We start from the raw sequence: 25,255 nt of genomic DNA on the forward strand, positions 1-25,255 counted from the left end.
TTGTTTCTTTTTTGTCGGCTTTACGGGGCCCACACAGAAAGACACATCCATCAAAGTTGAGGAGATTACGAGACAAGGCCTGAAGAATCTTGATCTCGACTTATTTCCCATTTCTGTTCTCCAAGCTGAAATTTGAGTGAAGTTGAGTCATTTTGCGGTTGGTTTGACAATGCTAATGAAGTGGCCCATTCAGCGTTTTGCTGCACTAACAATTGTTACGCCTGGAAATTACTTTTTTCCTAGACATAGACGACTTAATGAGCCGATATGGCGACTATAGCGACAAACACGCCCCCTGTGGGCGCGAACCGGCAGCCTAGTTTATGTCGATAACAGTTCGCCGTCAGTGGGTGTTGATACTCGTAATTATTTGCCAGTCTCTGATGGATTTGCATAATTAAATGAAGGGGGAAGATAGGTTAGGGCATTAAAGTACCCTAGATAAAATATGAAAAATATATGTAAAGTTGTAATAAAGTGCGTGCTGTGAAAATGATATTGTTGAGCATAAATACTATTAATTTGATAATCTTGTTTAGATTTTTTAAAATTACCCATTATATCATGAAGTGAATTTAATTAAGTCTATAGCTACCGTAGCTACCATGAAGCTATAATACTTAATTAAATTCACTTTAAGATATAATGGGTAATTATAAAAAAATTCGAAACAAGATCTTTATAGAGGCCAACTATTTTAAAGGTCACAAAGATATGAAACGCCAGTAACTCTTTACAGCTTCAGATTTGTTGTTTCCTTAAATACTGCCTATTGCTGGGAAAATAAGTTAGGTTTTAATGCAATTTCCTCTCCCTGAAACCTTGGGTAAATATCTCGCTGCTCAATCTACCCCGTAAATACCCGCTAACCAAGTTTGTCAAGTGTCAAGAAATGGCCAGCCATCTGAGATTTGCCAACGGCCGACAGCTAACAACTAACATCTAACAGCTGAGAGCCATGCGGCAAAAATGGCCAGCAAGAGCGAATGGTTTCCGCTCTGTTGCAGCTCCGTTGGTGGGTTGCTGGGTTGATGGGTGGTACTTCCTCCTCTTGGGAACCCAAAGACCCCCCTCACCCCTACAAGGCCCCTTGCATTTTCTAATTTTATTACGCGACCACATAACCCTCTCCCATGTAGTGGGTATAATTTTATATAAGCAGAGTGCAGGCAACCGGTTTCTGTTTGTTTCCACACGAAGGTTATTTGATATGATATGAGTCTGTCAGCTCGGTTCCTAAAACGAATCCGAATCTGAATCTCGGGATTCTGGGTCTGCCATTGACGTGTGCAACCTGCCAGCAAAACCAGAAGTCGGCTCTTTCCTGGGCATATTAATTACACAATTCTTGACTTGAATTCTAATTGGGTTTTGAATGAAAGCTGCAGCATGCTGATGAGCTCTGTTGATTTTACATTTCCCCATGTTGTCAAGTGTTAGATTAGACATCTTTTTGTTGAAAGTTTCCTGGTGGAAGTGTGTTGGATATTATAAAACACAATTGTTTAGAGATAATCAAACAAGTTATAAACACTTTCACTAAAATTTGTCACAGAAAGCTTATCAATGGCTGTTGATTTTAATTAACAAGTATAACTTCTATGTTCTTATCTTATATTTATGGGCATTTTGTAGTTGACTAAAGTTCACTTTATTCTGATCTGAACTAGCAAACTTAAGGTTGTTTAACTTTAGCTAAGATCGCACTTAACTAACGTTTGTGTAATCAGGTGAAATCAACACGAACTTTGATCATACCAAGCAGTCTGTCAACTGTTAGATGTGCGAAGGTCTATATCAAATAATTGTGTTCTAAAAACTTAATAAACGTTTATTACAAAATTTGAAAACATTTCTTTTTAATACTGCCATTTAATTTAAACGATCCAAAACTGTATGTTCATTAAACTTTATTTATAATGTACATCGTGATCGAATCGTGATTATAGATAACAATTATTGAGCTTATTTATGGCAAATATCTATCAAAATCTATTATCGTTTAAGATGTACTTGATGATTATGAATATGAGCATGCAGTTTAATAATTAATCATTAAAAATCAATGGCTTAAGTTCACCATTTGATGAGTCCCAGCAGTATATCACCAATTAAAATAATGATAATGATTCGTAGTCTGCCAAAATATAATAGCATTCATTGAGGTCAAAATCATATAGAAGATCGATGTTCTGCGTGTGAGCTTAAGAGTCAATTTTAACACTTTGAAAATATGATCTCATCGGGCTGTCACAGCAATGTACATTTGATGCCTCCCCGAAAGGTTCTTCAATATAACGTCTTGTCAACAGCCTTGTTCAACATCTATGTCATAATCGAACCACCAGATATATATGTTTATTGCCACCAGTTGATAACTGTTGATGGCTCAAGACAAGATAAAAAAAGAGAAAAGAAAACAACTTCTTTAAGAGACAGGTAAACAACAAAAGAAGCCAGAGGCGCCGTAGAAATAAACAAGAGATTTCGAGGCCCCGTGACACATCTTGTATTTTTACCGTTCGATTCTTCAGTGGTTTCCCTTCTCGACTTTGCGACTTTCCATATCAGCTTACAGTCGTTTTATTTTTTCACGCTGATAACTAATGGCTATACTATATATAATTAACGCTTTTGATAGCTGGAAATCGGAAGACGATTGTAGTGACGCCATTTTTCACAGAACGATAGTAGTTAGACTTTTTATTCCCTTTCTTTTTCTAGCCTTTTGTTTTAATTTTGTAGGACAGTTCGTTGCTTCCCATTGTTAGTTATGTGTGCGAAGTTTTTACCTTCTTTCTTTTTGTCTTTCTGTAGCCTTTTATTATTTTAGTTTGCCTTTCATTATGTTCTTTTTAGTGGCTTTGTCTCAAGTGTGTGCAGAAATGTTGCGTCAATTGCCGGGGTTTTCTTCATTATGCCAAAGATGAGGGATTTCTTTTCGTTGAGTTCATTCAACTCGGTTTCATGTTTTCCTCGCTGGCTCAAAATTTAGTATGCTAATGTTTTTTGAGTATTTAGCGGTGTGCTCTTAATAAGCCCTAAACCATTTCACAGCTTTTATTGTTTTCCATATGCAAGTGCTGCCAGGCAATTTAACGCTCATTTAACTCGAGTTCACTTTTCTATTTGCTTTGGGTTTTCCCTGCACTTTCCCGGAGAGGCACAGGTCCATGCCAAATTGGAAAACCATTTCCATCGCGATTTGGAAATTCATTTTCGTTGTTTTCTTCACCGTTTGACTTCCGTGTAAATTTCTGCACTGCGTTCGTTTTTGCAGCCTCATTGTCTCGGATGGAATTATTTCCCCACTTATCCCTCTTCTTATGGCCTTTATCTTTATTTCGCATTTTTTCACATGTGTATTTAAATTTTTCTACATCTTTTTACCTAAAGAGATCTCTAGTTTTTCCCTAGACAACACCTTATGCCGAAAGCATCATAACTTATGTACTACACTTGCAAAAATAAGGCGAAAATATAACAAATGTACAACTTAATAACGAAAAAAATATTTGGCAGTACATTTAAATTAGAGATATACTCTTAAAGATCGTTTTCTTTTTATGCTTTAGTTTAAGTACTAATTCACTTTTAAATATATTTTTATTTTTAAAAATCTTTTTGCGAGTGCTATAAAAATATTTTGCATATGGCAAGCGCATCATGCAAATTTTTCGTTGGTGCTGCCTTAGATGTTGCATGTGCTGGGCCTTAACTAAACTGATTTTTTTTCTTGGATCCAAGACTGGTTGCCTTCACACCCTTCAGCCCCTGGTCCCGCCCCCTAATGCTCTACGCCCCTGGGGATGCTGTTTGCCAATCATTGAAAATGGAATTGCAATCATCTTGCGCAACAACAACAACTACTGAAATATCATCTGCGGCGGCAACAACTCCATTTGGTTGCAATTCATTTTGCATTCCATTTGCAAAAATGTTTACCACATACGGTGGATGTGCCACGCCTCCCATGCCGCCTCTCATGGCAACTTAACTGTAACATTTTATTAACACTTGAGGCGTCGAAGAAAATAAAACGCGCAGCGTGCAATGTGCAATATCTCCTCGATTTTCCAGCTTCATTATGTTGCACTGTTTCAGTGGAAAATTTAGCTTTAGCGACTTGGATTTCAATTTTATGTGCTGCCCCTTTTGAGGCCCCTTTTTGATTGCTTTTCTGCTATTAGTCAGAAAATCCTCCCCCCACAAAATTACTCCCTCTCGTAAACTATTTGTTTTGTGGGCGTTTTCGGTTGTGGCTGGTGAGTTTGTATTTTAATTACACTATGCAGACGAGATAATGAGAGAAAATGGTAATTTTGAGAGCATAAGAAATATTTAACATTTTAGTAGTGAAAAGTGTTGAAGGGAAATTTTTTTTGTTAACCAGTTTTAAAATAAGTACTTTTTTTTATTAAATATAAACAAATATAGTACACTTAGTACACTACATAGTGTACGGATTCCGGAAGCCCTTCGAAATACGAAAAAATCTAACAAGTGGGTTTAAAATGTGACCCTCGTTTCGAAGAAATATTTTAATAAAGAATACTAGAGAATTCAACCACAAACTCAAAGAGGTATTTCACGTCTAAATCGGGATAAAATAACTCAAGTTATGGAATCTAGAAGTGCAGTTTTGGGTTTCGATTCTGAAAGACATTGCGAATAAGGAAAAATAGAACATGAAAATTGGTACAAAATTTAACTTTCGTTTAGAAGAAACATTTTATTATAGAATATTACAGAATTCAACCACAAACTCATAGAGGTATCCCACGTCTAAATCGGGATAAAATAACTCAAGCTTTGGAATTCAGAAGTGCAGTTTTGGGTTCCGATTCTAAAAGACATTGCAAATACGGAAAAATCAAACATGAAAATGGGTTCAAAATTTGACCCTAGCTTAGAAGAAATATTTTAATGTAGGTTATTAGAGAATTCAACCACAAACTTATAGTGGTATCCCACGACTAAATCGGTATCCAATAACTCGAGTTATAAAATGTAGAAGTTAATTTATGTTTTTAAATATTTTGTTAAAGAAAAGTTACGATTACCCTTTATTTATCCTGTTTTCCTTTTTATATCTTGAGAAGACAAATATAAAACTCAGACATTGTATAGTATGATAAAATGTATTAATCAGGTCTATAATAACTCAGCACTGATCTTTTGTTACCGGAACACAAAACAAATCATTAGGCAGTCTTTTGAAGCGTTAAGCCAGCTGTTTCTGTCCTGCTGCTTCTTTAGATAATATTTTGGATATTCAGGAAAATAGTTGTTAAAACTTTCCACTTCACTGGACTCAGCTTTTGGGTTCATCGAATGCCTAAGTCGAGTCATCAAAATGCGGCGAAATAAATTAAAACTTGCAAAGCTGTTGACACAGAAATTCATTGAACTCGTTTCGCACTCGCAAAAAAAAGTCAAAGGCCTCAAAATAAATTCAACCAAAGTTTGCAATATTTTTCACGATGCTTGGCTTTCGGTTTCCATTTTGGGTGCCTCCTCTTCTCTCATTTGCTAAATGATCCATAAAATGTTGGGATAAATTGCAGACTCAGCTGAAAATTTTAGCAAGCACAATGAGGGAAAAGCAAACAAATTGGCGTTGCCCTTGAATTTTATTGATTCATTTGTCGTAAACGGATTTAATGATTTAATTCCAGAAAATGGCTGGAATGTTTTAAATCCAAGCTGACTGAACATTTAGTAGAGCATGGCGAGAGTGATTAAATAATGTATCAATCTTTTTTTTAAAGATTAACTTCAAAGCATTCATTCATTATTCATTAAAAATTTGCAATTTTGAAATTTCACTGAATGTATTTCAACACTCTTCATAAATCAAAAAACAAAACATTCATTAGTTGGTTCATTAGTATTTAAGTTAAACCGAGCTTGTATCTCATCAAATCAGATAAGAGTTATTTGCGGCCACATGCCCAACCTCTTCAGCTTTCCAGCTGATCATTTTGGCAAAGTTCAACTGCCTTTCGTTTTAAGACGACCCACTAAAAACAAAAGAACAGGAAACTGAGGGAAAAACATGTATAGAGATTCAATAAAGTGTATGGAATTGATGGTTCCCTATAATGTCATTAAATGCAAATATAATTTCTAAAATGGAGTGTAACTAAAATCAAGAGTCTTAATTTGGAAATAATTTATTTTATTTTCCAAAAAGAATTACTGTTGCAAATATATTATTTATAAAATGTATTGCAATTAAAATTAAGAGATTTGATTTGCATATAATTTATTTATTATCCGAAAAACTATTGCTGTAACAGTAACAGCTTTAGAAGTGTATAATCTGTTATAAATCTAAAGCTAATTATCTTTAATATCAAATTTTTATGAGCTTTAATTTTATTTAATGGACATTTTTAGTTGTTCTTGTCCCCGTTGAATTACAGGGTATTTTGAGGCCAATTTGAGAACAGCGAAAACGACACGTCTGCTACAACAAGAGAGGCTGCCCAAGTCGATTCAGACACAAAGGCCGGAGCCCAACAATTTGGGTCAATTGACTCACAAGAAGCGAGAAAAAGCCATCAGCCGACAGCAAAAAATGAAATAAAACTTGTTCTCAACGCTCAGACAATAATAACTGCAAAAAAAAAATTCTATAGGAGCGATGGTCAGAGATAAAATCCGCCCAATATGTGCCAGTCGCTAGTCTATCTAATCAATAGAAAAATAGGAAGAAAGAATCAGAAAAAAAGTCCAATTGCCTGGGAAACTGTCGCATAAATCACTCAAAACTGCCGTCAACTGCATTTATTTATGACGGTCACTGTATACAAAAGAAAAACACAGAAGAAAAGTGGCGACAGTTCCCCCCTAATCGATTTACAACTTGATTTAAACTGAAAGCCAATCCAAAGATAATACATAATTTAATTGGTTCATGTAAAAAGTGGGCGAGATGTACTGAAAAGTGGCGCGGAATTGGAGCTGACTTGATTGGAGTTTCCCCCTTTACACGCTTTTCCACTTGGCAAGAGGATCCTAAAGCAAAAGATATGGGTAAAAGGTAGAGACTGCTCTATATGTGGGCATTGCAGGTCCCCTTTTACTTTTTATTTACTGTTGTTTAGCTTGATAAATTACCCGTTTATTGTCAATATGTTAACACTTATTTATAGACCATATTTTTCGCATTCGTCGGAGCTGACTCGGGCAATTAAACAAGTTAACAAAATGATAATATTGTCAATTTAGTGCTGATTGCATTAATAAACTCTGATTTGTTAATGGCGTGTGCTACTGTTTTTAAAGCAGCTGAATAGTCAACAATTTTATGGTTTGATTTAGGTAAGAAGTATTAGTTTACAGAAATAAAATTTAACTTTAGGAAAATTTATGCCACATGCAAGCCTTAAACATTGAAACATTCTCTTCTCCACTTTATAAATGTTAAATAGCTAAAACTTTTTGGTCAACGCCTTTCATAGGATGCTCTTCAGTTTTCCCAGACAAAGAAAACTTGGTGAGGAAATGAAAGAATTTTCGCAACTTTAAGTCACCTGCTTTGGCATCTTTCAACAAATTATGCAAAGGAAAATGCAGCAATCGGCATCACACCAAAAATAGTGGCACACCTAAGAGAGGAAAATTGTTCAACTTCATGACTGGGGGTATCTTCTTTTGTTTGCCGTTTTTCCCGCTGTTTTTCCACGCTTTTCCGCCACACTTTTTTGGATTCATTCAAGCAGAGGTTTTGAGGGTTCGCCGACGTCTTCAACACTCGTTGTTTTTTGTTTTTGCAGCCCGCTTTGTATCTGTAATCACTTAGTCATTGTTTTGTTGTTGCTACCTTTTTGCGCATTAATTACAAGTATTTCCTTGTTTCGTTGTTTAATTAACTTGGCCAGGTGCCGCCTATATACTTATATTCGTATGTGTAAAAACCACAACCACAATCGACCCACTAACATTTATCGCAAGCACAAGATAAACTTACCTTGTCCCTAATGAAATCATTTGAAATCGCACGGCGACATCTCTTATCAATCTGGGTGGGAGTGTATAAATAAGTGAGAATTACGAATGATTTGTGATTCATTGGCTTTATGGCCCCCTGGAGACGTCACACGACCATTATTGGATGACAATCGGCAACCGTTTTTGGTGAACAGAACTTCCCCTCCAGTCGACTGCATCTTAAATGACTTGTCAATAGTGGGTAGTGACGAACTTTTCGAATCTTCCAGCCCCCATGTTGATTCAATTGATTTGCAGATTGTCTAATTGCTTCACTGATTTGTCTGACTTTGCGATTGGGTTTTAGGTTCTGAGCAAACTCATAGCAGAAGTTAAATAGGCGTTCAGTAGTTATCGAATTAAACCTAATTGGTTTACAAATCATTAAACGAAATAAACAATTGCACATTATTTATTGATTGCCTTTTTGTGGTTGAGAATGTTTGCCTCATAAAACGTTTAGCAACACATCTCACAGCTTTAACAACACTTTCCCAACACATTTTTCAATGAAAAACTTAAAACCCATCCTAAACTTAGTTGCCAATCTTTCAGCCACTTTCCACTCGACAAATTGATTAGGTGGCTCCGAGTTTCCTTCCGCTTTTCCTCTAAACTCTTGACTATTTTATAAGCACCTCCCCTTCACACCGTCAAAATCAATTTACCAACACTGGAATAGTTAGCCCCGGGACAAACCGCCGCAGCTCCTCAGCCAGCAAATTGACATTGTTGCAGTTGAAAGCTTTCAGTTGCCTTGAACCTCAATCATATTTTATTCAGCGGAAAACTGGAAAAAAGTAAAATCGTGGGGATAAACTTTGTTTCTAAGAGGGGGAAGGCGAAGGAAATCGCCCAGGCACCAACAGCTGGAAAAGTGTGCTTAAGGTAAACGAGGAAAAGGTAAAGGAGTCCTTTTAATGCATTTTCAATTACCCATAGAACAGCTTAAGTGAGGAAAAGTCTTTATTAAATTTCTATTTCAATAAGTAATGGTTAACTTTTATGGACTAAATTAGTTTGAGAAAATTCAATTATTTACTAAACTTAACTAATAAATTTATTTCCTCTTTTACAGCTTGCTGGCCGCTAAAACAAAAGCCAATTGCAACAAATGCTTCCAAAAAACTAATAAAATATCTAAACTTGCCATAAAAACATATAAAAATTAAAAATAACTTAACAACAAAAACTGCCAAATTTTAAAAACCAAATGCAGCCAGCTTCAAAGTATGCAGTGGATTTTCTGAGCTTCGAGCACAACTCAAAGCAAATTCTCTGAGCAAAACTAAATGCTCAAAGCTACGCTCAGCGGATCCATCAACCGACCAGCGCTCGCGTATAAGTGATTTGCGCTGGTTCGAAACCCGACTGGAAAGTGGGTGAGCAAGAAAGAGACAGAGAGAACGACGAACCATGGACGCTCCAGACGTGGGACGTATTATAAGAGCGCCGGCGAGGCGCAAACGCAACGATGAGCAGTTGATGGATAGGGTGAGTAAAATTAAAATATAACGCACTTTGTAATCAGAGAGTATAAGAGTTTGCTTACAACAATACGATGGATCTCAGGATCTACTGTGGGTTCCGCCACCAAATTTGGTATGTGGACACCTACAGCAACAAAGCATAAAAACGTTTCTAAAAAAGGTCTATCCTTCCCTTTTAAAAAACGTTTAAATGAATTTTTCAAATTCGATAACTATGTTTTCTTTTTAATTTAAATGTTTAATCTTTTTCTGAGCCTTGATATTTTGTTCGTACATTATGTATGACAGTCTATAAAGATTTGTTTATGTAAAATACTTTTGTTCAGGCGTATTCCATTCCTTTTCTTTGCTTTTCCGCCTTTCATCGAACTCGCTGTGTGTTTGTGAGAAGCTCCAAACTTGGTTTAGTTGTGAAATTTGTCACTGTCGGATCCCGCTGAAATGAGCGATCGCCTGCAGTGCATGTGATCCAGTTTTTCAAACGGTTTTTGTTTATCTTCTTAGCCCGAAGGGGAAAATGGAAAGTTTCGCTGCATTCATTCGAACTTCGCCCACAAATGCACCGCGAATGGATTGTGTCATTTATTTTTATATATTTTTCCCGATTGTTATAATTTATTTTTTTTCTATCTGGCTTCGATTTGATTAATTTGCTGGCATACCACAAAAAGTATTTTTCCTTTTGAAATGCTGAGTGGTCATGAGTTGGCGTTGGTTTTTGTCAGTTTTTTATTTTTGGTTGGGGGCTTTAATTGATAATAGTTGGTTGGGAAAGTTGTTAAATGTTGGCGAGGACCATACAATAGAAAAATGTGCAGAGGAATGCCACCGATAAATGAATTAAATTTTTTAACATATTTGATTTATTTATAAATTGTTAAATTAGTTAAAATTTAAAAGCCTAAAGAGCTACAAAACAAAAAATTATTCGTGTACTTTACAATTAATTACCAACAGTATTAACAACACAAGTGATGACAAAAAAACAAATGATTGCTCATATCATTCACTGAAAGCTACACCCAGCTAATTAGCATCTTCGCAAAAAATCCTCATCAATCATCTCCAGCGGTTGTCCATCCATCGACCCACATTCCAACCCGCACCACCCACCGAATGAATAAGTTCATTAACCATCCCACCACACACTTCCCAACTCACGATCCACAAAGTAACCCACAATTAAAGACCGCTCGAATTTCACGCAATTAGTAAAAACAAAACAATTGCATTGTTTAATGTCAAGTTCAATGCACGCAGTACACAGACAGACAAACCACCAAACACCCACCCACCCACAGAAAAGCCTATTAAATAATAAATAAAATCGAATGCAATTATGAGTCTTAGAGAGAGAAAAAATATAAAGAGATCCAATGACAAAACGCTAGAAAGAAAGAGAGCAAGAGAAAGCCTTTCATGCTCGGCAAAAGCTTTAAAGTGGTGACCTCTTTGGGAAAAAAATACTGAAATATACACTGAGAACAAATTTTGGGAAATGTATCCTATAAAAGGTTGGCTAAACTGTATTTTTTTTGTATTAGATATCACTTAGTTGAAGGATTAAAAAGAGTAAAACTATATTTAGCGGTTCTCAAAAATATTTTGAGTTTTTGGATCTTTAAAATTATATAGATGAATGATATAAAGAAACGAGATACTAATTTATACCTACACAAAGATTATTAAGACGTTCTCAAATCAAGTTTTTATATACTCAATTTAAGGATGTACTAAATTTAAGTATATATAATGTTGATATATAATTGATTGTATATGTATGTTTCTAAAATTCAGGACCTTAAAAATATTTTTAAGATTTATGTTTATTTAAGAATTTTATTTATTTTACAAAACTTAACAGCTGATTTTGCAAAATTTTCGGAGAGAGTGGTGATCCGTTGTTGATTATCAGCTGTTGGGGCTGCACCGTTAGTCGCTTGTACTTGTGCTCTCTGGCTCCTCTCCTATCCCTCTCTCGCTGTGAGCTTTTCTCTGCCTGCGCCGCCGACTTTGCTTTGCGCTGCTTTAGCTTCGTTTGCTTTGGTCGCCGTCTTTCAGTTACAATTCGTATTCCAATTGGAACGCCGCGATTTTCCTGCGAGCTCTCCTCGATTTTCCTCGCGCTTTTCCTCTTACTACTCGGGCTCTCTTTGCGTCTCGCCTGGCTGCATCTGTATTGGTATTTGCAAACCCATTCGCATGCAATTTGTTTGTGCAATTCGGAAAATTATGAAAAGTTAATCAACGGAAAAGAAAAAAACGAACCCAACCAAAAGAAATACAGCAAAATAAAAGTAATATTTTGGCAGGCGTACAAATTGCATTTGACCCGCTTAAATCGTGTTAAACTAAGTTTTTTCGTGTGCTTTTCATGTTTCTAATTTGCCCAAAAACTGCGAAATGACCTTCGAATGTTGTTATTTGTTGTTTTTGTCTCTTTTGTACATTTTCGGTGCGTGTAATTCGGTCGACTGCGCTGCCAACTGCAGACAACAACAAACAAAATACATAAATACAACAGATATTCAACCCAACGTCATCAAGACTTAATGATCGAAATAGTGTTATATAATCTGTAAAAAAAAAACTTAAGTAAAACCGCAGTAAAAAGTACTCAATTGAATTAACTGTTTTGAGATTCTTGTGGTTAATTTAATTAAGTGATTAGATCACTGCGATATGCAAATTATAACAAAAGGGGGAAAACAAAGTATAATGTTCAGGGCTTCGAAAAAGTACATTGTTTGAGGTTGTCCTAACTATAATTGTCTAAATATATAATTAGAATTTTAATTAAAATTATAAATAAATTTAATTTTGTGTCACCAATGCAAAAAAACATATTTGAATCGCAAACACTTTCAATTTCCCTTGGTGTCTCGGTGGCGTATACGCATTATATCTCCATTTTTATGATACTCCGCAAAATGCTTATCAAAATTCTGATATGCTTGACGGCTAAAAAACAATAAAAAAAACGCAAACCAAAATAAAACAGAAATTGTTTTTGCAGTGGCCTGAAAATGTCAATTAAATAATAATTAATTAAGCGAATTAACTACAAAACAAATAAATACAAAATTCGGTAATTGTTTGCAGTTCTGCTTCTTTGATAATATGATGATCTGATAAGGTTCAACAACGTCAGAAGAAGCTGAAAAATGCTAGTTATAGCAGAAATAAGAATTAAAAAAAATAACAAAAGTCGGAATTGAAATATCAGGGGGAAAAGGTGATAAGAGACAGGTAAAGGGAGAAACGCAAATTTGTGTGAAACCAAGGTGATAAAAATAAAGGCAATTAAAGTGGTCAGATAAGGAGAAACGGGGAAAGAGTGAGTATCGCAAAACGTTTGCTAGGCAGTAGCTAAAAATTTTAAAAGTTATTGTAAATAAAGTGGGGAAAAATATTTACCAAGTTATAAAACAGCTAGAAGTTAAATATAAATGGTAGAGATATTAAAATATGATTTTTTATTAATAATTAAGAGCATTATAATAGTTATTTCAAATCGCCCATATATCATTTTCAATTTTAAGCAATATATGCGCGAACTAAGAAAAATCGGGTTAAATATTTATCAAGTTATAAAAGAGCTAAAAGCTTTATTACTGTGTAGACATTTATTATCTAAGTTGTTATATGATTTTAATAATTATAAACAATATTTGGATTCGCCCTATATCATACTAAAACAAATCGGGTTAATATTTATCAAGACATATATTTTCTAAACTGTTATATGATTTTTATAATTATAAACGATATTCCAAATCGCCCATATATCATTTTAAATTTAAAGCAGTGTATGCGCGTACTAAGACAAATAGTGTTAAGTATCATAGATAAAATTGTAATTAGTATACTGACCACAAAATAGAGAGCGACAAATTACAGAGAGTGAGGGAGCACTTTTATTTCTGGTATTCAGAACGTAACCCATTTGGCAATGATGACTGTTCCGTTCTGTCAACATCCGCGGCAGCTGTTGAATTTAGCTTATTAAATTTCTGTTGTTTTTAGCAAAATGTTTTGTCCCACAAAGGCAATTGACATTTACAGTGAAATAAAGTGAGAAGGTGGAAATAAAATAATATTAAACAAAAAAAAAAGAGCGGATCGTTACGAAACGCTGACCAAAACAAACGGAAAAAACAATGTAATTGTTGAAATGTAAATCGCCGCAACAAAGTAAACAAAAAACGAGCGAAAAAACGCCCAGAAACAATAGCCAGCAAAAAAAGCCAGTGAAAGGCGGGTGGAGAAGTGAGAAAAATTTGTGGAAAATCGGGCGAAATAATGCGGCATTTAATCATGACCCCGGCGTCGCTGTCGGCGTCGACGCCGACGCTTTCCACGCTGCATCATCAACGAATGGCGCTCCAATCGCAGTCGCAGTCGCCGCTGACGTCGCCGTTAACCCCATCGCCGTCATCGGTCTTCGGCTCGCCCAAGTTCCCAGCGAATTACGAGCGCAGCGAAAAAGTGAGTTCAAACACACAAGCAAACAAAAAAAAAATCAGACAAAAAACAAGCTGAAAAAAAATGGCAAGCAAAAAAGTATAAAAACATGGCATACCCCCAAACAAAGCTCTAAAAAAAACTGACGACGACCCCATCATAAATTACTCCATATTGTTCATGAATGGATCCACGAGTGCAGCAGCCGCTTGTTTTCCATTAATTATGCCTCTCAGTTTTTAACCCCCTCCCCCTTTTTTCCACCCGATGTCGTGCAATTTCCACGCGTTCATTTATTTTTGATGCAAATGTCCCCCTTTGTGGGGCAATAAAAGTTCAGTGTTTTTGGAGTGCAGTGCAGCTTTACTTGAGGAGACTTCAGCACTTGACATTTCAATTTAAGTTTTTCCTTGGCTTGCGGCGGTTTTTCTTTGGCCAATATGTCAAAAAGTTGCTACAGATTTTTTTCGGGCTTGGAAATCTTTAGATTTTGAAAAGAAAATATTTTGTTTGTGCTTGATAAGTTGTTATAAAAATTTTACAGCTCTGCATATGACTTTCATTTGCGATTTTTGATTTTAAGAACACCATTTTAGAGATATTATAATGTATTACATTGGTAAATCTCCTTTTCCAAATGCTTGTGTTTTTTTTTACCTAAAAAATCTGAATGTGAAGAAGAAATTTTCAATTCAGCTTTGTAATTTGTGTACAGAGCTATATTGGTTTCACTTACCCATCATGTAGTTACGGCAATTTCCGATTTGTTTATATTATTTCGGATATAATACAGAGCACCATATTAATAAAAATGTTTCGGTTCGGTTCCTGTTCATCTGTTTTAAGGTTTGGTTCGTATAGCAAATAAACTTAAACCATTTCTGATTTCAATTGTTTAGTCAATCTGTATACATAACCAATAGTGCTCATAACCCTTAATAAAAACTCAAATGCTTATGGTAATTATATTTTATTTTAGATTTAATTAGTGCAAATGCTTTACAAACAATCGTACACTACAAACTATGACTATTAAGGAAAATTATAAGGTGAGGTAGCGCAGGGCCCTGTTTAGAAAACTGGGTTCCTGAGAATTCTTTCGAACGGTAGGATGTCCTCGGTACTCTTCCCGGATCTCCTCGCTAATATCCCTTGGCTGCAGATTTTCAGGGCACTTGTTGTACTCCTTCTTTAGAACCATACTAATGATTCGGGATCTGGCAGAGCGATACTTGGTCTGCGACTGGGATATTACCACGGAGCGTGGTCGTAAGGATCGTGGTCGTATATGAGGCGGCGAAGGGGAAACACTGAGTCCCGATTCTTGGGAGTCTGAATGCTGACTGGAAACCCCGGCGCAGCTACAATAGGTCACGCTGCTTCGAGCTGAAGGTGAGACACTACCATATGCCTCGTCATCACAGGTGTAATACTCGGGCAGACCAGGAGTGCTGTCGACCTTAGCACTTAGGGGCTCTGATACCTTATAGGGAATGCACTTGGCCTCCAGATACAAGATGGGCTCATCGGCTGCCTCGTCGGCACTGGGAGTTGGACTGGAGCAGCGTTCGTCCTCCAACTCGCTCATCCTTTCCTGCTGTAGTTTTTTCTCCTTTCGGATCTGTCGCCGCTCGTGCCTTTCCTTCTCCAAGCGGGAGATGGTCTCCAAACTTTCGATGAACAAGTTAAGATCCCGCTGCTCAAAGAGACCCGCGTTCAAAGTGAAGGTGGTGGTCTTTGAAGGCAGGTCATTGACGTTCAAGTTCAGGAACTGGGTGCAAATGTACGAAGCCATCTTGTTGTGATTTTTGTAGAACTGAATGGAAGAGCAGGTCCTTTAGCTAGGCTGGTTGTTAGACAACTGATGCTGGTGGTCCTGTTTCAGGACTTATTTATACGCAACAGGTAGAAAAGTTATTCCACGGTTTGGGCGCCCACAACCCTAAATGACCAGATGTTTCGCAGGTAGTCTATAAGGGAAAGCAAATGTCATCTGGGGATTTTGCAAAATCCATCTCAATTTCTGGGTTTTCCTAATCCTAGTCCGGGGGTGCTTAAATTGACCTGCAATAAAACATAACCCAGAAATCACCCAATATCTGGAATCACGTAGAAGGTAGAATTTATTACCTATAACAGTTGCGCGGCCCTAATGAGTTTTAAGGCCAGTTTTCCTTAAAATATATGAGCAGAAAGATTTTAAAGGTAATAAAAATAATAATAATTCATTTGGATTTCTCAGTGTACTTGAAGTGACCTGACCCTTAATTTGTAAGGTGATTTCAAATCACTTTACCAGCGGCCTCCCAAGAAACCTGGTAATCCACATTTAAAGACAAATAATAATTTGTTTCAAACCTCCTAGTAAAGTTAACATAAACTGGTAGTAAAAACAAAAATAAAGTGTTTGGATTATAAGGTACTGTACATTAACCCCCCAACTGAAAGATCCCATGAAAGCATCGATCTGTTAATTATCATTTAAGTTCATTTTGTATTTTTCAACCGCAAGCAAGGCAACCTTTCTTGTTTGCGAAAAAAAACGTAGCTCAACTTTTGCAAATGTCAGCGCAGCGCAATTTGCGGCAAACAATTTTCTAATTTGTTTTTCCCTCGGCGGGGAATTACAACAGCAAAGGCTGGAACTTTTTAGCGTTCGACTTGCGTAATGCGCAATAATTAATCAGCTGAGCTCAGGGGGCATTCTGATTTAACAAGTTTGATGTCTGTTTTTTGCTATTCTCCCCTTTGGAGGTGCCAAAGTTCAAGGTCACATCAGCGGATAAGCAAACAGCATGTTTGCACGCAATTTGCATTTTGCTTTTGATATCTGTTAGCCTTTCGGTTTCATTATTGGCAGCTATGCTGCAGTTTAAAGCATTTTTACGTTTTATTTCTTATTGCGGTCTTTAGAGACGAGATGAGAAAACTGGGAAAAATCATTTTCACAGCCGCTTTGAGCTTTTTGGAGCAGAAAACATTTGCTCGTGAGGAGGAGTTGAGTTTTTCCTGCATTTTCCATGTATGCAGATGGATGCTTTTCCCCTCTTTCTACACGACTGCTGGACATAATTGCCACCAACACCCACCAACCCCCCGCCCCCCTTGCAGTGCCACGCCCACCACCCGCCGACCAACAAAAGCCAGCAACTTCATTTGCAGGCGTAATTGTTTTGGCCCATATGATCCATCCCCTCGATTATCTTGCGCATTGCTCATACGCCATGTTATCCGCGCTGGCTACTTGGCAAATTGAAAGCAAAATGTGTAGCCACTTTTCCCCGTCCCGTTTGCCCGCGGAAAAGCGGTCTTGATTTTCCTCTTTTTTGTTCTACTTTTCTCTTGCCTAGCAACAACAAAAAAATAGAAACAAAACCAATGCAAAGTCGTCTTGCCGGTCTTGTTGGCGGTGTTTTCTTCTAATGACCAGCCTCTCAGTTCGCTGGGAAAGTGTTCATCAAGTCTGTCTTGTCGTTTATCATATTTCGCTATTAGTCGCAAACACGACTTTCTAACTGCACCACAGAAAGTAAAGTGTCGTTTGGCGATTTGTAAGCATTTATCAAGCCAAGTCGGTACACAAACATATATATGTACAGACTTTCTTAGTCGGAGACGGCTTTTCTTCTCTTCTAAATATGGCCTAAACGATTCTCTTTTTAAGGCCTACGAACACAAAGTGAAAACTGTGTGTTTAATCATTCTTATTTAATTTGCCTGGGGAATTGATTTGTCAGCTTTGGATGAAAGAAAGATTAAATGTTTGCTTGGAAATTGTTCGCATTGTTGGCTGGTGTTTTCCTGGCTAAAACCGGCTAAGCGGATCACAATTAGCGGGGTTTACTTTTTTATGATTGATATGTCATAGTGGGAAATCATGGCTTAACGATGGTCATTTAATTTGGCACGTATTTCTAGCATAGCAACAAAGATCTATAAAAAGTGTTTAATAAAAATATTAGAGGACTATACTAACATTAAATATTTTAAGTAATGCTATACATCCTTTCACTTTAAAAGTTAGCATTTTATATAACCATCTTTAAGCCTCCATTCACCTTCCATACATCGTTTTTATCTCTGGGACTCCAAGACAAAGCAAACATCCAATTAACTTCCCATAAGCATGTTCTTATAATACCCGATATATACTTATCTCCCAAAGACCTTTGAATGCGGCCTGTGATTTGTGGCTGACATCATGTAATTATTTTGGCAAATGATCGCCTAATGTTTGCAATTGTGGGTGGTATCTATCACGGAGCAAGTCTACTATCGATAACGCATTCGAGGCGAATGTGGACTTACGGTGAAGGTGATATAATGATGTAAAAAAGAGAGTGTAGGTGTTGAAAGAGTTGCATTTTAATTAACTCAAATCGTGTTGCTGAGCAGCAGGTTATGGCCAGTGTTGCCATTTGGGGTTTTCCATTTTCCCAAGCGGTTTTCCTCCACATTTTTTTCGGCAACTTTGTGAAAGGTAGCTTTTGCACTTGATGCCTTGACTTTTTATCTGTTTCCTTTCGCGTCCACTTTCCACTTTCGTTGGCAAGAAAGAATTGAATGCCATTGAATGATTAATTAAAACTGATTTATACATTTAAATCGTTGCCGTTTTAATCTCGAGCGTCTTTTCCGCTTTTCACTTGGCACTGCAGCGGGAAATTCTGAGGAAAAGCTGTGTCCAGTTCAATGGCTATGAATAGACGGGAGTCTTTGTGCAATGACTACAGCATTTTCCACTTCCAGTCTCAGCCCTACCCAACGTCATACATCATTTATCCGGCCGTATATATATCATTTCTTTTTCTCGATTTTTTGTGGTGCTGAAAAATAACAGAAAACTGTATCAATATGCGGCATATGCATCATGAGTCAGGCCCAGAAAAACAAAACAGCAGCCAGTTTGGATCGGTTCGGTTTCGTTGTCTGTGCCCCAACCCATGTTGGCCTCAAAATGTAACAAAATATGCTTACCACATACAGTGGAGACTGGCAATTAAATGAAAGATGTCATCTTAATGGAGGGTGTTAATCCCATGATGAATATATCTTTTATAAAACCACATTGCCCTTGGTAATTTGTGAGCTTGGGACAGGGAAAGAAGACAAGCAAAATTGAATTTAACCCTTTTCTTATGATAAACTTACAGATAATATAGCACTTACATTTTTCAATTGTTTGTTTATATAGAGTTCTTATTTTCTAATATTTAAAAACTCTAAATAATATATAATAAAATCAAAACCCCACTGTACTTTTAATTTATATAAATGTTCAACTTTGCGGTGGTTTATAGCCAATGCTGTTTATTTTGTTTTGTCGCTGTCGAACTTTGGCGTTAAAATGCATTTTTTCTCCCAGAAAAAAAACGTGCGGCTCGTTTAATTGAAAGGCTTTTGGGCATGCGACAAAACACGACGTATATTGAAAGTCAAAGCGACCGCTCCCGCCCCTTATCCCCCTATACCGTTTCTGATCTCCAGATTGCAGACTTCAAGATTAGAAAAAGTCAACTATTGAAACAATATCCGAGTCTTAATTTATGCCCCAGCTTTTGGGCTTCGCCCCGGCTTAAGTCTATAAGCCTTTGCTAACCGAACAATGAAATCAGCTCTAAAGGCAGCAAAAAGAAACCACTCACTCAGTGGCCAGGCTAAAACCACCAGGCTTTATGCACCACCCACAACCCACCTCAAACTTGGACCCCAAACAAAAGTGGCAATGCATTAGCCTGCTTTGGGCTACTCTTAAATATTTTAGTGGTCTTGGGAACGTGTGTTATTTAATAACTAATAAGTAAACTATTAAAATGTATATGGTTTTTTAAAACCAACGAACCATAAAAAATATATAAAGATCTAAAATCCAAAACAAATAAACCATATCAAACAAGTCTTAAAAATCCTAATGAGTTTTATGATATTTATTAAAGTTATTATTATGACATTGCCAGCAAGTACAAAGTGCAGGTAATTTGTTTTTTGTTTATCGTAAAACCAGAACAAATATCATTAAGATATTTGAATAATGTTTATAGATTTTGAAAAGATTTTTGCATAGTATTCTAAGGTTCTGAAATATTTGATCAGCATCTAAGCGCTTTTAAGATTATTATTTTTTTTAAATATGTGTTTATGACTTATTTTAGAGTACACCTTCTTCGAGTCGAGGAAATGAGATATTTTGTCGTTTGCCTTTTTGGTCGGATCTCTTTGGGTTTTCTCTCTCTCTGAATGGCTTAGTACCCCCGACTTGCATTTGCCCGGGGCGCTAATATATGCTAATCCCGAGTGCGCTTTTGGACCCGCCGACAACGACGACACACCCACGCAAAGTCGGGGGAAAAATCGCTAAAGGAAAAGCGGAGAGCAGACCAGTCTAGTCTGGAGTAGCCTTTGCTGCCTGTATTGGGAAAGTCGCCTTTCGTCTTTCCTTTTACTTTCGACTTTTCCCCGGTCGCCGGTTTCCAGCGCTCTAGCTTTTCCTTGTTGCATTTTCCATTTTGCATTCGGGCTTCTCGTATTGGAAATCTGCAAGCCGATAGCTATATGTATATTATAGCTTTTCTTGGTCTGATCTCGTTTGCTAATTTTCTGTGCGGCCATGTGGAAAACGCTTGGCCGCTTGGCCGAACGCCTCAAAGACTGTTTTCCCTTTTTTCTCGCTTTTCCGTCCTCGTCCCCCTATACACCTATAGTTATATGCATCTATCTATCCACCTTTTTGTGGGAGCAGTCACCCATAGTGGGGCATTTTCTGGATTGTAATTTCCAAAAGCGAGAGAAAAAGTGTTTGGGCCATTTGCATGATTAATGTTTTCGGCCAGCTCGCAGCGTTCGTTTCAATTTCAGTTTTCTTGGGTTGGGCTCAGTTCAGTTCAGTTGAGTTGAGTTAAGTTCAGTTGGGTTTAGTCAGGTTTTGGTCCGTTGCTTATTGTTTTTCAAGGGGCCGTAGGGCGTGCCATCTCTTACTTATTAGCCCGACTATTAAGCCCAATTACTAATGCACTTACTTGGCTGTTCGAGGTGGTGTGTTTCAAGGCTGAAGTTTCCGCTAAAGTACGTGAAAAGAAGGTGGCATAAATATGGAATGGACCTGTGGTGCTGAAAGTGAGATTGGATTGTGGTAAATGGGATGGGATTAATTCATGAATTATGTAATAACGGATTAAGTAGGGTTAAAACAGTTTAGTTTACGAGTTGGAGTTTGTTAATGCATAACAAGGGAAATATGATGGTATTTGTGTTGGCATTTGAAATATATATTTAGTTGAAGTATCGATTTTTCATAAATACTATTCATAAAATACTTTCAATGACATTTTTCCTTGACATTTAAAATTTCATGGAAATTTTTAGTACAATGATTTTGCATAGCCATATCAATTACAGCAGCTGTCATTCCTTCGCAGGAATTTTCTGACTAGGTGTATCCATATCATGAACTGACAACTGCTTCTGCAACTTGTGCGTGTTATTGATAGGGAATTTACATATTTTATAAGAAACCTTTCGAGACAACTTAGCTGCCAATTGACACCCACTTCGCATACATCTTTTGTAGCTGTCAAAGAACTCACGATAGTTTCATGCCCGGCAATTTCATGCTTGAGGCCCCAAAAGACAGCAACTTCAACAACATCATCATCACCATCTTGAACGACTTTTGGCCCAGAGAACGTGACAAAAGTGGTTGGGCTGACAAATCGCCCAAAGGCTAATTACAAGGGCATTATGTAGAGCGCACATAAATTTCCAGTGGCTTTTTTGTCCATGTTTCTACGTTTTTTTTTGTGGAGTGAAAGAGTAACGCACATTTCTTTATTGCATTACCAAATCAACGAGAAAAGATCGTGTAACTGTGACATTAAATAAGCCAACGGTGTTTAGCGATTCAGGCACTTCTGTGTTGCAACTTCTAACCCACATGGGTGACCCACTGTACCCGTAATTCCACTGTGGTTCCACACCTTTCATTAAATGGAAACTGTTGCAGCACACCGTGTTTAGTTGCCTTTTTTTTTGTTTTTTATTTTTCTGCTGTTTGATGGCTTTGTTTCCCATGTGTGAACAAAAAGTCAGGCTGACCATAAAACAATGCAAAACAGTTAGAGCCCGCAAGTGACAGACAGACAGACTGGGAGAGAAGTTTAATGTAGGTATGTTGGGGCTCTGAGGTGTAGAACCCATGAAATTATAACAAGTTTTTAGAAAAGTGTCAATGAACTGAGCCACAACCAAGAACTTCGCGTATCAAAATCCGTTTTATTTATTTATACATGCGGGTGCAAATGTTAGTTGAGTCTAATTTAGGGCAACCAAGCGTAGCAAACTATTTTTGACCCGGAAAAAAGCTCTTCTCAAGCATATCGGAAAAAAATCCAGAAAACGTAGGAAAGTTGGAGTGATTTTTCCATTCTATAACCATATAAAAATATATTATTTAAAATTTATTACTCCTTTAAATAATGGCAACCATTACTTACTCCTTTTAACCTCGCTTACCTATTGCTCAACCAGCCATCCATCACTCCATCGATTATAAATATATATCTCTTGGGCATACCTTATTTTTTTGAAGCCAGTTCTTGGCACCCTTTATAAGCACTGCCCCGCCATCTCCACCCCCATTTTGCGATCTTAGATTTGCATATTTTGCACTTTGGCATTGAGCACCGGAAAAACGTGACTAGTTTTTTTCCCTGCCCATTGCCTAACCAAATAGGAATTATTCTTTATACTATATACCACTAACTATATCAGACCGGAGCGTGATTTTTTATGCTTATCGTCATTTGTTTATTTTTGGCTCGCAGCTGAATTTAAATAACCCGACTGGAACGAGTGCAGGTCGGAATGAAATCGAGATTTTGTATTATTTACGATAAGCCATGAAGTTAAGATATGAGGTAAGAACTTTGCCTGGCGGGAGATGACTTAAACATTTATTTTTAAATGGTTTGCAAAAGGAAATAAAAGGGGAGCACGGGTGGTATACGTAATGCGGGTTGATTAGGTGAGAGATAATATTCGAGAGATGTGAAGAGTAATTTAAAAAAACTATTTAGGGATCTATAAACAGTTGTATTAGCTTTTTAAGCAAATGACTTATATCGATAAGCAGAATTATTGTGATTTATATTTATTTTGTTGCTGTTCGATGTAGGAAATGATTTGATTTAATAAGCATGATAGCATTTAATGAGGATAATAAATATAAGGTATTTTCCCATTTTTCTTTCTCCCAGCTCAGCTATAAGTTAACCCCAACTCCTTCAATAATCAATCACTGGCCCTTACAATCTTTTTACCGTCTCCACTCAACCCAACTCCACCCACTTGATGGCCACTTGTCAGCTTGACAGTTTTACTAGCGTCAAGATGTAAAACCCTCCACACACTTTGTTAAAGCCGCCAAATTGATGGGTGAAATATTTTGTAACCGCATTTCTTGCCCAATCCCGACAGATTGAAAACTTCACTTGACTCTATTCCACTCTATCTCTCTTTCTCCGGAAAAGTTTTATGCAATCGAGGAAAATGGGGAAAGGGTGAGTAGGGTCTTTGGGTTTTGGGCACGTCTTGGCATTTTCCTCTAGTCGCGATCGTTGAACGTTAACCGCACCATGAAAACGTAGTTAACACTTGTCTTTCTGCCTGTCTGAGTAATTTCAAAATGCAGCCAGCATTTATTCTCGTTTTATTTTGTATTTCTTTTTTTCGCCCTGTTGCGTTGTGCATTTTAAATTGTGTTGAAGCCGGCCGGCAAAAATATTCAATTGTTTTGTCGCCCGCAGACAAATAAATTTATCAAGAGTTTAGAATCTAAAAGTTGTAGGCTGGCTGACTGACAGAGTATCTATATGTATATGTTTCGTGGCTTTTTTGTTCCACATTTCGACACGCGCAATTACATTTGTTTCAGCCCACTGACGGCACTTTTTTTTTACTATTCTACATAGTTTTGTTTAGTTTTTTGCTTTGTTGCTGTACTTAAACTTGATTTGTGACAGTCAATCGGCAAAAAACTTTTGAAGTTCGAAATGCGAGAATGTTGTCTGACCGGCGAGTGGCAAAAAAGTTGTCAAATTTGCCTAGACTTGTGGGCAAATGTGTGTTTAAATGCTTCGCATAAATATGGTGCGATAAGTAGGTAAACAAATGGGGGTTCACGTTTTAGCTATTAAATATGATTTGGTAGGGTAGAGTTTTGCCTTAAGAAGAAGTAAAATTTAACAACAAAGCACTTGATAATGATACCTTATTTAATTAAAATAAACCTCCCATAAATTTTGGATTTTGATTTCAACACCTTTTATTTACTTTTATTTCGTTACCTTTTTCTGCTTTGTACCCAGCTTTTTGTCTTCTTTCTTTTTTATACAACCCACATGATTAGCAAATTGATTGATGTACGGGGCACTCCTAAATGTTTTTGTTCTCAGATACAGATAATGTATCTTACGAAGCTACCGAAAACCTCGCCAGACAGTCTGAGTTCAACGATATTTATAAGAAAAGCAATTTTTCGGCCGCCCACTTTATATTCGTTTCGTTTGACAGATTGAATTCCTCGAGCAAAAGGTTAAGTAAAAATAAGATGTTGGATTCATTTGCATTTTGACGGTGATAATAGAGTGTTTATCATTTTATCAAGCCATTTGCCTCCGACGCCCACAATTCGAATGGAAAAGTCTCTTATTTTTCATTTCTTATAATTTATATGCCTTCCTGTATCGCTTTTCTGTTTGGTCAACAGGTTGATTTATTAATTAGAGTGAAGCCCAAGTGAAGAATTAGTTGAGACTCAATTTAGCTTGACTGTTGGCGGTTCAGGTTTTGTTTTTGGCCTTGCAAATGCATTTCTAATAAGATTTCTTTGGTTCTGAGACGCAAAAAGCTTTTTGTTTGCTGTCTCAGCAGATGATGTCAGTTCCTTGAGTGGTTCCTCTACTTAACCGAAATTGTTTTTATTTCTCTCTTGGCTTTTGGTTCAATTGCGTGCGGCAGAAGTCATAAATAAAACATTTCTCGAGTTGAATCTGAGCTTTCTATTAACCGTTTTGTTGAGTATTAAGCGGGTTGAGTTCGATCATAAATCAAAATTATATTTCTATTATTCATTTTCAAGTTAACTTGCGGGCTTAACATGACAGTTTTATTAGCTAAGGAAAATCCACTGAATGTAATTGATTTTTTCCAAAGACGCTGACTTTTCTCACCTTGTTGAGCTGCCAAATTGCATTCACCTGGTAGTCATGTCCGACCCAAAAAAAAACTTGGATACTGCTTAACATGCT

General features: G+C 36.9%; 2 protein-coding genes across 11 annotated transcripts in view; one reads left to right on the forward strand and one right to left on the reverse strand.

Moving 5' to 3' along the window:
* Positions 1-25,255, forward strand: part of LOC119548186 (mitogen-activated protein kinase-binding protein 1) — a 68,160-nt gene that overhangs the window by 18,911 nt on the left and 23,994 nt on the right. For 3 of the 10 annotated variants that reach the window (XM_037855302.1, XM_037855303.1, XM_037855304.1), the window contains exons 1-2: positions 11,563-11,670; positions 13,515-13,976. In XM_037855302.1, coding sequence (XP_037711230.1) covers positions 13,791-13,976 — 186 coding nt within the window. In that variant the 5' untranslated portion in view covers positions 11,563-11,670; positions 13,515-13,790. Of the gene's footprint in view, positions 1-9,076; positions 9,493-11,562; positions 11,671-13,514; positions 13,977-25,255 lie in introns of those variants that run through there. The other 7 variants (XM_037855305.1, XM_037855307.1, XM_037855313.1 and 4 more) reach the window with 3 other exon arrangements.
* On the reverse strand, positions 14,995-15,762 carry LOC119546062. Its single transcript, XM_037852131.1, has one exon. The coding sequence runs from the start codon at positions 15,745-15,747 to the stop codon at positions 14,995-14,997; it is 753 nt and encodes a 250-aa protein (XP_037708059.1). The 5' UTR covers positions 15,748-15,762.

The sequence above is a fragment of the Drosophila subpulchrella genome, chromosome 2L (genome assembly GCF_014743375.2).
Source record: "Drosophila subpulchrella strain 33 F10 #4 breed RU33 chromosome 2L, RU_Dsub_v1.1 Primary Assembly, whole genome shotgun sequence".
Taxonomy (NCBI): Eukaryota; Metazoa; Arthropoda; class Insecta; order Diptera; family Drosophilidae; genus Drosophila; species Drosophila subpulchrella.

Coding starts and splice junctions, on each gene's coding strand:
- LOC119546062 (XM_037852131.1), bottom strand. CDS start 15,747: ATGGCTTCGTACATTTGCACCCAGTTCCTGAACTTGAACGTCAATGAC.